This window comes from Lupinus angustifolius, chromosome LG07 (genome assembly GCF_001865875.1).
Source record: "Lupinus angustifolius cultivar Tanjil chromosome LG07, LupAngTanjil_v1.0, whole genome shotgun sequence".
Classification (NCBI taxonomy): Eukaryota; Viridiplantae; Streptophyta; class Magnoliopsida; order Fabales; family Fabaceae; genus Lupinus; species Lupinus angustifolius.
In genome coordinates, this window is record NC_032015.1 from 5,898,886 (window position 1) to 5,915,461 (window position 16,576).

The window sequence follows — 16,576 nt, forward strand, 5'->3', positions numbered from 1 at the left end:
CATTGTCTTATCCTCATTCATTTTTAATTATTATTTATTTTTACATAAAAGTAATAATACAAATGAATAGTGAGACCTATAAATATTACACTTTGAGAAAAAATCAATCAATCAATTTAAGAGATTAAAACATTAATTGAGTTACAAAATTATTAAACATGGTAATTGATTAGAGATTAAGATAAACATCAAGTTGATTTTATGTTAGGATATGGAAGGTGATGATGGAGATAATGTACTTATTCTAATGGTTGATTGAACAATATCGAATGAACCAAAACAATTTACACATTGTTCTCATTGATTTGAAGAACATCCTAAAAATATGTTATAGAAAGCCATAAAGAGAAGAAAATATTATATTACATGCAATTAACCAATCAATGATATGTTATTACATGCAATTGATCAACTCTGATTCAATCCCACAACCGAGTTGTGGTCTGACCCTAGCTCAGCATTACACCGAGCACAGGCCTAAACCTAACATCAAAATCAATTCCAACATTAAGCTAGAGCCAAACATAGGCCACAATCTCGACCAGGGGCCAACCTCGACATGATCCAACCACGACATTTATCCTGGGCTTGACAACAACCTTGATAATAAAATTTTAAATATTTCTCCTCATAGAATTAATTGATTCAGTTGTTACATTATTCACATGGAAGAAGTTGGTTAAAAAACTAGTTCTAACACCTAATCATACACCAAATGAAAGAATATTCACAGACCAAAATGGGAAAGGTGGTTATTTCCCTTTGTTATATAAATTACACTAAGTAGGAGACTTAGGAATTCTGAATTGTTTCTTGAGAAACTGAGAGGCTTCTGAGTCACCCCTATGGCATAATATTCTCAATAGTGTTCTGGAATCAGCACCAAGTCTGCTTTTCCCACCTCGCATTTCCATGCCAATGACAGATTTCAAGTCTTCAATCAACTCTCTTGTCTGTAAAATAATACAAATTATTGTAATGTACATTCTAAGTAATGCTTTGTTCATTGTTGCAAGAAAATAGTTTCTAGTAGTAACAAATTACTCAGAAGAGTCAGAACAGAATAACTAACCTCGTAGCCGTGCAACATGATGACATGCCGGACACGTGCCACTTGATTCTCGACAACTCCCCGAGGAAGCCCATCACCTCCAGATATGAAGAATTCCTACAATATGCATGCATAATGAAGCTTAAAAAGGAGGGAAGTTTTAGGTATTGGGGAGACTCCCACTTAGTGGGGTCTGAGAGGATAGATGTGCGCAGCCTTACCCTTGCAAGCAGAAAGGTTGTTCCTAGGATTTGAACCTGTGACCTCATAGTCATTAAGCAACAACCATACTATTGTGCCAAACTCTACCGTACGCCTTGAACCATTACCCACTCAAATTCTTATTTTTGTGAAGGTCCAATAAAATCCCAACATTTGATGGGTATGTTGCGGATTACAGATATAGCTTCCTTTTAGCATTAAAATGACTAATAAGATACCTTTAGGAGCTCCAGATCTTCCTCTAATAGTTTTGCGTCACCAGGAAGGAAAACTCTCGATGAACCTCCCTCTAAGATCACACGGAGTAAACCATCCTGGCAATAGGGAAAATGTTAAAATCACATCACTGCTACTGAATTTATCAAAAAACAAGATTAAGGTACCAACCAATGATGCCTGAAGAAGACACGTCACTATGTGATCCCTGAGAGGCTCCACAACAATATCACAAAGTTGACCAAGTTCCTGCGATAAGTGAAAAATGAAAATTAGAAACCATGATAAATTGAGTTGAAAGTTATAGACTTTCAAGTGAACCATATTGATATGATAAGTGGTACTTGAGTTGGATAGATGTTACATTACCAAAAATTTCATCAAACTAATGGAGCTCCTAATATCTACAGGTGCAAATGGTTGACTAAGAAAGTGATACAATCAATAGTCATAAGCCTAAGACTCATGGGCCATTAGTCTAAACACATTTTCAATTTCTTTTTCATCACACTATCATAAAGAATAAACTCCATCATGTTTAACTAATGATTTAAGTTGACAGCAGGGAAAAAAATAAACAACCAGCCCTATTTAATGATATTATAACCTAACTCTGAATCTGAATACCATCTGATAAATAAATCTGAATGTGATTAATGCAAAATGTGATTTCACTTTTGGAAACATATAATTTTTACAAATTGAATCTGCAAATTGAAAGTCATCTAACAAGTACAATATAAATAATGACATCTTTCTGACGAGATAAACATTACCATGTCAAGTGGTTCCATAAGTACATCCACCCTATAGCCGGATACAGTGGGTCTATATAAGTTGTTGATAAAGGGCACTCTCAGATCACAGAAGATGATTTTAGTTGCTGCAAAATGATAAATACATCAATACAATGAATAGAAGAAAATTTTGATTTGCAAGAAAATAGACGAGGCTCCAGATTCTCACCGGTATACTCACAAATGTGGTCCATAGCAGCATTTATAGCTTTCCTACTTCCATCGAAAGTATCCTTTGGAGAAAAACCTTCGGACTTCTCCTCTATGGATTTCCCTATAGACAACGATTGTAGAAGTGTAATTGTGTAATCAATTAAGAAATTTTAATTTTGAGAAAGCAAGATATAAAGAGAGGAAACCAATGGAACATCAACAGAACTATTCATATTTACTTTTATACATGGCAAGTTGGCAACAATAGAAGACTTCAAAATCAGTATTAGTATGAATAACAAAAGTAATACAGATATAACAGTAAAGCCACATACTTATGGGTTTTTCCTGGGACCTTTTACTTGTCCATCGATCCCAAATGCTATCTTCCAATTTATTTAGATGGCTAATTGCATACTGTAGAAGGCAGAAAAACTTTTTACCTCAATGCTTGATAATTTTTTTAACAGATATTTCATAATTGACAAAAACTAATAAAAGGTAAGAGAGAGAAAACTAAAACTGTCAGTCCAGAATGAAATGTACCAATCAAAATATATAATGATAAGAATAAGAGACTAAAAGGTAGCTTGAATTGAAAAATAATAAGAGATACCCTCAAACAACAGCAACATAAGTGCAAACAATCTAGGTACAATTCAAGTTGGCTTTGCTTGCACTCACATATAATGTATTTAATTGAACACAGAGTGTTGTTGTGGCTAGGACAGTAATCTCGTTGGGTGTTGTCTCATCAGGCATACGAGTGTCAAACAGTTCCTTCTTAACAAAAGCCTTTATTCCAGATTCCTTTCTGTATCGTGTGAGAATAGGTACAGGTGGTATTAAATCCTCCTTCCTGGCTGCATAATTAAAAGGGAACTTTAGCATTCATACAAATACAGCATAAGCATAATATGCATGACTCTGATGGAGAATCACAACCTAATATATCAAGAAGTATTCTCAGGAACATCAGAAAAACATGCACTAAATGATATAAGAATCACACCATATCCTATGGAAAACATAGTTAAAGTAATTGAAAATAGTTAAGGATGTAGAGTATACACTGATACTGGGAGTAAAAAAGTAATTAGCAACATAACCATCAAGTTTTAGGATGCACCAAGAAAAAAAGCTTCACCAAATTAGGCTGAAATGGCAATAAATCTTACGACAACAAATCTTTTTCGTTAACTAGCTTTTTACCTTCACTTTCTATTTCAGAAGTTTCCAAGCACAATAGATATTGTCAGACTCTTTTAAGAAGCCTTGTATGGTTATCAACTTATCATGCTAAGAAGCTACTTCATCATGAGATGACCAACATAATTATAATAAATTTTAAATCTTGATAAGACTAGTTAAATTTAATTTTAATTATAATTATGAAGACTAAAGGCAAACATATGAATTTGCTATTGTGAGGATTTGGATTCCATTGCTTGTAGGGCATTTGTTCTGGAGATAAAAATGCAGAGCAAAAAACTTAAAGCTACCAAATCCTTATGGTGGAAATCATTGATAATAAGAATTGTCAGCTAACAAAAAAGATGTGGCATCTAAATACCCAAATCATTGACAACACTATTTGCATACACTTGAAGCACATTGTCAATGCCATGGAACAAGCTACTCAATTCTGTAAATCCCATTGGAACTTTAAGAGCAAAAAATTGATCAGCTGTCTGCACCAAATAAAATAGCAAATGAATTGAAAGTGTGGCATATAACAGATCATAATAGTTCATTGTCAGTGTCAGAATACGGAAACATCCAAAAACAAAGATGTGGAGTCTGGGGGGAGGGGGGTCAAAGCAAGCTCTCTTCTACCTGCATGATCACTTGAGTGGATACCCAAATTCAATTGAACAGAATGGAAAATAATTATTAGAATCTCTATAAAGATGTAGGGAATTGAATCTAATTACCATGTGCTAATTTTAAACAATTTCACAACCAATAGTGTAATACTCAGAAATGGGTTTTGGATGTAACACTAATTTAGGTTTTGAATCCAGAATTGGACCACAGCACTAAAAAACAATAAGAAAGTGGCTCTGCAACAAAAACAATTGCAGACAGAACTATTTCATATGCTACAGTTTTTCGTCGAACCTGCTATCACTGCATTAAAGTTGAAATTAACCTGAAATACTAGTTGGCTGATATCTCCACTTACATTCACCAAAGCATGAAGAGCATACAAGGATCTAAAATACAGTTGATATATATACACTTTCATCTCCTAAGCAATGTAAGCAATAAAGTACTACAATCATGAAAAACTATTTTGTTGTACAACCATATAACAAATCCCAGAAAGACTACCACATTCTTACCTCCTCCACAATCCTGTAAACTTCCACAATAGAACCAGCATGCCTCTGTTGAAGAGATATTGGGTCCCAATGCTGTGAAAGAATATTCACCAAATATTAAAACATTTGTGCAGTGAAGTGAATGCACTTAACAGTAGCAGGTTAAGATGAATAGACCTAACCTAAGAGATGAACAAATGTACATAAATTGACAACTCCTGCTGATATAGGATTTACCTCTTGTTGAATAGCCCGCTCTACCCAACTCAAAATTTTTCCAAGCTGCGAATTGAGCCAGCGTAACACCAACGTTCCAGATTTTGTCTCAATCTATAATAATAAAAGAAGACAAGAACATAAGTTTAGAACAATGATAAAATAATATAAAACCATTTGAAACATATGTATAGATAATCAACAACCCAGATGACAATAAAAAGCAACTAGTCATTATGTAATCCACGCTATGCCTACCAACTGTCATCTGCAACAGCAATTGACCTTTTAAATCATGAGTGATCTAAAATAAGAGACAAGGTCCTTCTATACAAGTCATAGCAAGATATATGAGATAAAGTATACAAGTAGGAAATCACTTAGTAATTCTTTCATCACATTCCATTTGTTGACACTTTATGTTTGCTGCTATGCACAGAAAAAAAAAATTGGAGGAGCTTTTATGTTGAGAGATGAGTTCGGTTTTCAGCACCAAGGAAAAAGGAAATCAGTTTTGTGTACTCTAAAAGTGATCTAACTGCCTAACCTGGTAGAGGTTCAACTTATTGAACATGATCTCAGCATTTTCTTCTTGGCATACAGATGTAATAAGTGCCATTACCAACTGTTCTAGACTTTCAGCTGCCGGGAATACAGAAATGACATCCTCAGACAGATGTTCAGCACCATCCACAAAGGGTTTCTGAAAATACAATCAAATAAAATTGTCTTTAAATTCCACAATTTGATCAGGAAATAATAAACAAATACAATACACACTCACCAATCTGCTTCCATAGAGTTTGTGAACTAATGATGCAGACACAACAGCTGCTTGAGAATGCCTCTGCGATAAAACAGGCATGAAAGTTGCTAAATCTTTTTTTAGAAGCTTCTTGAGTTCTTCTGCAAGCAATGCCAAAGGGTGCTCATGTGACATATCTAATCTTTCAACTACTTGCAATGTCTGCATAAAGTAAAAAGATTCCTTAAAGATGGGCAAAAGAATGGAAAGCACAAACAAAGTCTTCCTCAATCCTGTAGTTTACAATAAAAACAACAAACAAAAATAAATAAAGCAAATTTTCCCATGAACATTTAAAACACACATGATACATGACAGAATCAAGAAAAGCACACAAACAACTCTAAGCCCATCTTTGCCCATGAACTTCCAATGTTTCTCTGATATATATTTAAAGCTCAAGCAGACCTCCGGTGGAATGTTTTAAAAAGTTCCTTGATCATATAAAAATATACACTTAAGCATATATTATCAAAAAAAGAATGTTTTAAAAAAATTCTATAAAAAAATGCACTTAAGCCTATATTACCAATAGCAATAAACAGGAGATTTGTGATTTGTCTGTCAATTATCAGTTAAGTGGAAGATAATATTTGAACAACAAGTCAGGATTCCAATGCAGAAATGAAACATGCAAGAACTCCTTATAGATATTCAAACATCTTCACAACATAAACTGCATCATCAGAATTTACCATCATCTACAAAAACACTCACCCTTGAAATTGCACTCTTAGTTGATAATGATATATACAACTCTATTTGATCACGATCACTAACTGGAAAGGGATGCTTGATCTGCAGGAAAAATGGTAAAACAAATTTTCAACAATTTCTTTTGAGAATCCTACTGTAATTTTTTACAGAATGATCTATTCAAATGTGAAAGATGTCATCAAAACAGATTACACACAGTTTCTGGTTCTTCCAGCAGAAGCCTCCTGGTAATCATTGCAACTGCTACAATCTTTTCCATTTTTGTTGGACTCTACATTGTACATGGGAAGTGTTTCAAAACAAAATCAAAGGTGCAATACACTATATCAGAAATAATTGGTCATTAATCAAAACAAAATTTGATGAGAAAACAGAGAAAGAGCTTCAAGAGTCTTGGTTAAAATAAAGTAGTACAAAACAAAAAACAGCATGCAATGGGAAGTTACAACAGCTAGAAATCAATTGAAAAATCTAAATACATGCTGAAATTATATATTTTGGCAACAGATACAACAAGAATTAATTCCTCTTCAGTAAAGTAAATATCCTTGATAGATTGAACAAACCAGAATGCTCCAAGTCTTCTTACAGAGACATCCAACAAATTATGGTGGCTTAGTACTGTCACAATTGCAGGCATAGTTTCCAATCAACTATTATATTAGATATGACTTGTATACTTCTTAAATTGCAATTAATGCATCAAAGTGCTTAATTATTGTTGAAACTAGAGGGTTTGGGTATAGAAAAAGGAAAAAGAATGCTTAAAACATTACACTGTATTGACAATATTGTGAATGATGGTGTGTTACAAAAAGACATAACACTAATCCCTATTTATACTAATATTAAACTCCTAATTACTTCAGGAAACAAATCATAAAAGATAAGATATAATTATCTCAACCCTAAGAGATATTCTGGGAGACTCTAAACTAATCAAAGATATAGTAATGATATTCTCTCTATATCTGAATATCTTGTAGATATTCTCCATAAGATAATTTACGATATTATGAAATACTTTCATACATTCTAACACTCCTCCTCCATCATCATACTTTCATAAATTATACTCATATAATTTGAACTTTTTACAAGTAATCTCTTTGAAAAAGGAATATAACCAAAATAGTTTTACGGGCTCCACAAAAATGGTTGGAAAAGTGTTGTATATGTTGACGAAATTTGCAATGATGATGGTGGAGTGATAGCTACAAGGAATGTAGTCTAAGGAGCAAAAGGCAATGCATAACATAATTTATCTCCAAGCTTAACTGCCACGAACAAAAACAGAATAACAAGAAGAATTAGATAGCACCACCAACCAGAAATTACCATTGTTTAACCAGTAACCAGGGAAAACCAAGAGCATCAAGAAGAACCTTAGGCAACACAATAACACAAGCGCTAACCGTGTCTAGACCATAATAGATCCTAACCACACGAGACCTGAACCACCATGACAACTCTATATACAATATTCCCCATCAAGTTGGAGCATATACATCAATGACGCTTGTAAAGGAGATGAAGACCACATACTCAATAATAACGGTGGAGATCGAAAGTTTAACAAAATTGCAAACTAGCAAGAAAAAACCCACAATAGATGCAACACACTGCATCTTCAAATTCACTGCATGAACCTTACAACACTGTGGAGCCAGACTGGCATGTGTGGTGTGCAAGTAGGTCGAGAAAATCACCAAATATTTTGTGTGCACCATAATACAACAATTCATGTACATTCAACTTCATGAAGAAAAATGTCAAACACTTAGTGGGCATGCATCAAAAGGAACACTAGACCTGAGGATATATCCACCGACCTCCAAACGGCGCCAAAAACACCATGGAATATGGCACTTGCCACCTAAATCTTATCAAAACTTGAACCAGTTACCCAAACTGGGCATATCAGAACCACGAGGAGCACCACAAACAAACAACAAGAAGCAAACAACCTGAAGCCAAACCCAGGCAGAACAAAACAGAGTGTCCCTCTCAATGCTATGTTAGTACTTGAAAAATAAAATTACCTTTATAGTTAAAAAAATACCAAATCCAGTCGGATGAGGGTCAATAGATATAGGTGGGCAATGACTCATAATTTCTCATCTCCATTCAAAAAAGTGACAGAAGCAAACAGTGGCGAGCAGCAGCAAGCTGCTAAAGAGGGAGGGTACAAGGACGATAAAACAATAACGAAAACAATGGACATCGAAAGTAGGATGACAACGACTAAGAACAACTTAGAAAGAAGGCAGCAATTGGAAAGCCAATCAACAGAAGTATCAGAAGCCTAAGCTTCCGTCAAGGTGAATAATAAATATAAATATGCAAGTACTAAATAATGTAAACAGTGGAACAAACCTCACTGAAGTGCAGATGGTAATCTCCAAGCTGCTTGTCAGTCCATCTCTGAATCGGTGTCAAGAAAGACTGTAGAAAAGACATATCCCGTTCACCTTCAACCTTAGAACGCAGGCTTTTCAAGTACAACCTCTCTTGTTGGCCTCGATGTTCCATCAGTGGTATTTTCTTTAACTGTTCAATTGCATGCAGCAAAATTCTTTGCTCGCTTGTGATAACATACTGCAACCCACAATAAAATAAGTTGACATTAAATAATGCATTAACTCATAGTGACAAAAAGAAAGTTGTCTCATCACTGAACAAATACTAGCTAATCAAATAGTACAGAAATTACACAGAAAAAAGGAAACGAACAAAAAAAGCAAAACAAGAAAGAAAATCAAGCTAAATGGTATGTCACAGTATCCCTATTGGTAGAACTTTTACCAGGCGACCTTAATCTTGATTATCAGCAAATAAAATACGTTTTTTTCTTAACTAAATCAAGCCAACTAAAGGCATGCATACTAAAAATTGAATTGGAAAACATCCCAGGAATATAGGTTGTGCTAATTTTAAATATCCATTTAAAATCTTAAACTGCCTTTTCTTCTTACATTATGGAGTTCAAATTCTTCATGTTCAACTTTAAAGCTGTGGCACACATTATTCCCAAGGTCACGGAGAACAAGAGTTCACATTCAATGAGCCTAAAGGTATTATCTACAAAGTTAGATAAGGGTCTAAAGTAATACGGGTCAAATTCCTAAGATTTCAGTGGAAACAGGTTGAGGAAATCAACAAAAATAAAGGGAGTGAAGCATGAAAAGGAAACACAGAAAAAAATAGCCTCAGACTGGTAACAGGCTTAGTCCTACAAGAGAGAGTGATGAGTGTATCTTACAGTTTTATTCAAATTAGAAACAGATTGAGGAAATCAACAATAATAAAGGATAACAGTCCAACTATAATAGTGACTCTTTTAAATAAAGTTGAGAAAAGAAAGTGCAACGGCTATACCTGACAAAATAAAACCCATGCATAGCAGGTGTAATGGATTGTCTCCGTGATCCCTAAAACTCGCCAAGTTGACTTCAAAAGTTCAAGAATTTCTCCCACTTCCTGCAGATAAAGTGAGTCATAGATGACACCATTCAGAGAAGTTTACAAAAGTGGCACAACTTTTTATAAGAAAATAAATTTTATTAGAAAGGAATGGAGAATATTACAAGAGGATAAGAAATCCTTTCTATTTTACTTGGTAGTTTGTTACATATCAAAGTTTCACTACAATTATCTGTTATTTTTTTCTTTTTACAAAATCATTAAGGAAGAGAATTACAAGATAGGAGGATAAGACATCCTCCATAAAAAAAAAACTACAAAGAGATATATCTCTGATTCAAAGTTGTACACTGCAACTAAATACATAATCTACAGTACACTCCCTTTATTTTCCCAGTCATGTTAACAAAATCATAACAAACATCAATTGAACAGCCCATGTACTCAGAAACCACGTGCTACATCACTAGTTATTGAAAATTTGAGGGGATAGCTAGCAATGATATAATGGCCTTGGAAAGAAAGAAGCATCAACCTCTGTCAGCTTTCCCTCATCTGACATGTCAAATACACTTAGAAGTAATTTCTCGTATAGTCTGACATTAAAGTGGTAACCATCTGCCCAATGACATATTTCACCCCGAGCGGTCCTCTCAGCATGTGGAATGGCAATCTCCCTCAGAGACCTCAAGCATTCTGACCTTTGAAGTTCGCCAGTTGAAGATGGGAGAAACTAAAAATCAATAAAGCGAGCACAGTTAGTAGAATCATGGTAGACACAGCCAATCAGACATAAATAGAAAGGTAAGCCAATTCTTATGATTTAATGCAAACAGAAAATGCTGTAATTAGAAAGGTAAGCATCTGAATGGAAAATATCACACCTCAGACTCCCCAATTTTTGCCAAAAGAATCCTCAACTCATTTGTCTTGCGCCCAGATTCACCAAATCCAATAGCAGGATGATGAACAAGCCCTTCCTCCAGCACTTTTAACTGTACTAGCAAATTTGGAAATGTTCAACATAGACAAAAAAATTATAAGATATCATCAGCCTCATATTTTCATCAATGAAATTACAAGTCCATAAAGTAGATGGAGTGCATAGAAGATTCTATTACAGATTACACTACCTGTCTCTTTTGCCACCTTATAAAAGCCTTCTTATCAGAAAATTCTGTGCGTGAAACACAGCAAAGCAACTCCAAAGGAATCAATAGAGTATCCATCCTTTTTACTACTTTTCCCACAAGAGCATTTAGCAACCCTTGTCTTGTCCTAATATACGTTGACTCAGGTATCTGCATTCATACATTTATAAATATGGGTGCAGCACACATAAGCAAACACAAGTTTAAGATATTATATTTTACACAGTTTACAAACATAAAAAAAAAATAAACAAAGACAAAGGGCGGAAATCAAGTTGCTATCACTCTAATAACTCTATCATTTGAACAAAGCTTCATAGAGTATGTTATGCTGTTCAGTTACTTACAAGTGCACTTAATTATTAGATTAATGCTCTGTTGGTACTTGGTAGCTTCTAAACTTTTCTTCTAGGCTTGGCTTCAAGATCCTATAGATGATTCTAGATCACTGTATAAAGCAGTTGAGATCTAACATTTATTCAGATATTACTTTCTTTCTACCCTCATCATTTTCGATTACTTTCTTGATATTTCTAACATTTATTCTGATATTAGAACATGTGTAATAATTTCTTAGAAGCATGTGGCAAGTATGGGACTGTGACTAAGAATTTTAACTTTGACAGTTAATATTCTGTAACAAAAATAGACAAGCCTCCAGAGTCCCTCGTCGTAAATGCCAACCCAGCTTCGGCACCACCTCCCTCGGAGAAGGGGAAGTCAAAGTATTCTAATGTTTTTTACTAAATATGATATTCAATATACAAAACAAAGGTCCTTGCACATTAGATTAGTACACAAAGTAGCATTAGAGAATAAGAATAATGGTGGAAAAATTCAGTGGAAGGACAAATTATGAGTAAATGGAAAATTGGAACCTGGGCCCTAATATACCTCCATTTGAACACGCATGGTTTCCAAAAGGCCAACTAGTCCAGTGGCACTCAGAGACTGGGATACAACATTTCCAATTCTGCTGCGTCCAAGCATCCTAATGAAGCTGGACTTTTTCTCTCTCTTTTTTTCCTTCGGTGAAACAATCAGACCCCTGCTATAAAAGAAACAGATGGAATAACTTCGCATATAGAAAAGAATCAACTTATAAATCTTTCACAAGGAAAAGAGATCCTCTGAAACAAAACAACATAACATATTACTATGAAAACATACCCCATGGCTCCAGCACAAGCCAAGAGGATCTCATATGCAGTTTCACGGAGATCATCATCTGTGATACCTAGAAACAGTAACACCCAAAAAATTAAGAAATTTCATCATAGCTTAATTTTAAACATTTAACCATATCTTACTCATTTTCTATAAAAGAAGAAATCATTAAGTGAAAATGTGAAAGAGGAAAAGTACAAAGGAGGATATGAAATCCTACTAGAGCTACAAAACAAAAGAAACAAAACCACCATCCCAAAAGAGATCTCCAATCTCTATATACCCATAAAAGAAATATCATGTGAAACAACCATGGGCTGTCACCACATAGAAGCCAAGAAAAGTACTTTATGCCAAGACGTCACATAAAGGGACAACAGAAATCATAGAGATGTCCCAAACCTTAATTATACAGGTTTCTTCATAGGAAATCCACAAACAATGTCATGTAACAGGTTACCTAGCAACAATTTCTAACATTGTTGAGTCATTGAAGTGTCTTATTCACGAGTCTTCCTCTTAACATATACATCTTGTGAAAACTCAAAAAACTAGATTAAGAGAAAGAGAGAGAATTGAGAGCAAACTGAGTTCTGATTTTATTGAATTTGTAGAATACTAAATTGTTAAATTAGAATGATTGAGCTTCTCTGAATATATAGGTTTGGAAAGCTTACAATAGAAGCAACTAGGGTGTAACCTGCTTAGCAGGTTACAATCACTAAAAAGAGAAAAACAACAAGGAGGTAACCTGCACAGGTTACCTTACTTAGAACTAGGTAACTGTCAGAAACTGACAGTAACTGCCAGTGTAACTGTCACTGCAGCAGTTACTGCAAAATATTATTCTTCTTGGTTCCTTATTCTCTAATATATCTCGATATTTCAGGTGAAAAAACAATTCATCTGATAATTTAAACTGCATATGATTTATAGGGATGCAGAGAACTTATCCAACACATAAGTGTTCTAGAACAATCACCTGTGGAAAAAGAAGGCAAGTTTACTGCAAGATCAGAAGCATCATTAAGAGTCCTTCGAGCACTGAAACTTTCAAGGACTGAAGCACCATTATCGTCAAAGTCTTCAATGTCATCCACAGTTAGCTCCTTTTCTTGATTACGTTTGAAAGACTCTGATCTTAGTACATTTGAAACAATTAGAGACAGTTCAGCAATAGGAGGTGGAATGGAAACAGCTGAAGGAGGCACTGTGAGAATAGGAACAGATGGTGGTGCCCTTTTAGGAGGTGAACCTGAAGACTCGGGATCAGTGACCAAATAAAATTCACCAACTGGACCTGTACCACTCTGTTCAAGCCAGAAGCATTTGAAATTAAACATGTACTCGCTAACTATTGAGCAAAAAACTCTCAAAGATGTGGAGAGAAAGGGAATAGACATTAGAAAGAATGACTGGAAATTATTAGCACGAATCTGGAAGATGCATTATTTATTAAAAGGGTAGACCACTCCAGTCATAACATGTTCGAGAAGATAAAATCCAACGGTGACTTCTAAACATAGTAAGAACAATGTTAGCATAAAATTGTCATCAGAATGTGCATACGACAAATCAGTGCATCATTTATAAAATTACTTAAATGTGCATATATAGACATGCATACATAAATAGACAATTGACAAAGTGGGACAAAACATAAAAAATACCAAGTTCGTAACATACCATTTGGGGAAACACAGTTTGATCATGATAATCTCTAATTGCTTCTAAAAGCTCAAGCGTTGTACCTACATAAAAAGATATGTAATTAAGACAAAGAAATCGGCAGAATAAGAAGTAAATAAATAAAAAGATGATAAACAAGGTAACGGGCCAGATTGAACTCACTTCTTTTGGCACAGTTGAGAACATAATCAACACTGACTTGATCTAAATCCACATCATCCAGTGTAACTGCACCAGGTGGCAAGACAACCTTCTTGATTAAGCTTCCTGTGAGTATAAAATCAAGAAGGACTCGCCGGTCCCTTCTGAATCGCTGGAGAAGCTCTAAGGCATTCTCTCTGAAAATTCATGTAAACACCTCAAGTGAGGATCACATGGTAACTCTACCTATCGAAATTTAGTTACCAAAAATCTAATAAGTAGTGAAAGAATAAAGAGACACTTACTCTTCCATGGCTAATTAAGCTACAACTATGTTGAACTGCAACCAACTTCAGCAATTGAGCTATTTCCAAAACAGGAGAAATTATGAACAATATAAAAATTCCAACATCTGCAAAGTGAAATCATGCCCGGTTACATTGAATAAAAATAACATTTGATTTTAGCTCCTTTTTGCAGTCAACAGAACACGATATCAATTAGACCCAACTCAAATTTTTCAAGCATTTCAACAAAAAAGCAAGTGAAAAAAGGAAACTTTCCAACAATACCCAATAACCCATTAAAAATTCCATTTTGAATTTCATTCCCCAATAACAAGACAGAGTGTTATCCTGAATTACTGTTAAAACTTGAATCTTAAAAATGTAGAGAATGGAAGACAAATAAGGAAAAGACAAAGGGGTATGCAAATTGAATGCAAAATTGAACCTTTTGGGGTGAATGTAATTGGGTTAGTTCAGTTGAGTCGTGAAGACTTAAGACTGTGATAGCTTGTAATTTGAAACTTGTGAACAGAAAAAAATTGGCGAAGGAGATAGCACAAGTCTCAAAATTTGGATTATGGGAAAGAAAAAGAACAAAAAATAAATTGAAGTTATGTATTGGTGAGAATTAGAAGGTGGAATGCGTGCGGCAATTAAGGATCATTTTGTTATCTTAGTTTGTACAAGAGTTTCTAACTATCAGCAATTAAGCATACTTCACAGAAGAAGAAATAACCCAAAAAGAATTGGAAAAATGATTTAATATGTATATACGTACGGTGTAAATGTTTTTTTACACTACCAGTAAATCATTCACCATTAGTTTGTTAATTATTATTGACTCTAACAAAGATAATACAAATCAATGGTGAATGATATGTATAAATAACTTGACACTCTCAGTACATAGATTTTAAACTCTGGTAAAAATTACATTTCCTAAATATTTACATTTATCTTTTAATCTTTGGAAGCTGTGATAATAGTTAATAACATAATGTCTATGTATAAATTATACTGTATATATTTTACACTTAATACAAATATGTAAAGGACTAATATATGATGTTCTAAGTTTTGTGATCTATAAAAAAAGTATATCTAAATTCAAGCTAATTTGTCACATGAAATTATCGATTAAGTTTCTAGGCTAAAATTGTAGCGTGGATGTTATGATATTAGATTCTATAAAATGTTGAAAACATTTGATTTTGAATGATAGATTTGTTTCCATAACTTGTTCCTGAAATTTCGTAGAGAATTAAAAGTACCATGTAACATTTATTTATTATTTTTATTTAAGTTCTTGTTAATTTAGAATTATAATTCAGACAATTAAATATATAAATAATTTAAAATAAAATTTGAATATTTAAACATATTTTTTCAAAATTAATTAATAATATTCTATATACGTGTCTACAAATTGATGATAATTTTGTCTACTCCTTTATTATAAAAAAAATACTCACGTTTATGCTAGATTAATGTAAGTTAACATAAATGAGAGGGAGATAAAAAAGTAGTAAGTATTTTAATGTCATGTAATTTTAAAAATATGAAAGGCTAAAGTGACCAATAAAATATTAAAAATTCTTATACTTTCTCCACCGTTTGACAACATGAGATTATAGTTTTTCGGGTTACTTTTAGTTTTTTTATCAAGTCCTCTGATTAACAAAAATGGAAGGAAACTTGTAACTTTCAAAACTTGTAGTATTGAAAATTTAATTTTCAGAAAGTTACTTAAAGTAGCTTTCTAAAAATCCTAAGTGATTCTAATAATTCTTTAGTAAATTTTACCCTTTATATTTTTAACAATTTTCATTGATAACCCATAATATAATATTTATTAATCATTCATCACCACATTAACATTAATCTTGGATATGACTAATTTATATTACAAAATTGGAGTAGACAATCTTGCATATATCTTACGGAAAATTAATATTATAATACATTATTGAAAACTTTAATTTTTAATTATACACATATAATTACTAAATATATAATTAAACAGTCTTTTGTCAAATTTCAACTACTATAACCGATAATTTTACTGAATAATTCTAGTTTAATTAGCAAACTCTAACTCTTCATCTGTAATTTTTTACCTACCTTCAGAGCTACAATTTATAAGTTTATTGTTACATGCTACAAGCTAATTTTGTTTGTGAAGTAGATCATTAAAATAGTTTTCTAAAAACTGTTTTC

General features: G+C 33.5%; 1 protein-coding gene across 2 annotated transcripts; it reads right to left on the reverse strand.

Moving 5' to 3' along the window:
- Positions 759-15,058, reverse strand: LOC109352014. Of its 2 annotated transcripts, none has more exons than XM_019593774.1 (27): positions 14,805-15,058; positions 14,378-14,442; positions 14,094-14,269; positions 13,929-13,993; positions 13,225-13,552; positions 12,246-12,312; positions 11,970-12,123; positions 11,058-11,225; positions 10,809-10,919; positions 10,460-10,657; positions 9,880-9,981; positions 8,878-9,099; positions 6,698-6,772; positions 6,502-6,582; positions 5,764-5,946; positions 5,527-5,682; positions 5,001-5,093; positions 4,785-4,856; positions 4,013-4,130; positions 3,124-3,302; positions 2,775-2,856; positions 2,456-2,560; positions 2,266-2,372; positions 1,661-1,738; positions 1,492-1,587; positions 1,073-1,168; positions 759-953 (listed from the first exon to the last, which is right to left on the reverse strand). In XM_019593774.1, the coding sequence occupies exons 2-27, from the start codon at positions 14,383-14,385 to the stop codon at positions 780-782; spliced, it is 3,294 nt and encodes a 1,097-aa protein (XP_019449319.1). In that variant the 5' UTR covers positions 14,386-14,442; positions 14,805-15,058; the 3' UTR covers positions 759-779. The 2 variants fall into 2 exon arrangements, with proteins under 2 accessions (XP_019449319.1, XP_019449318.1); XM_019593773.1 differs by having other exon boundaries at positions 2,751-2,856.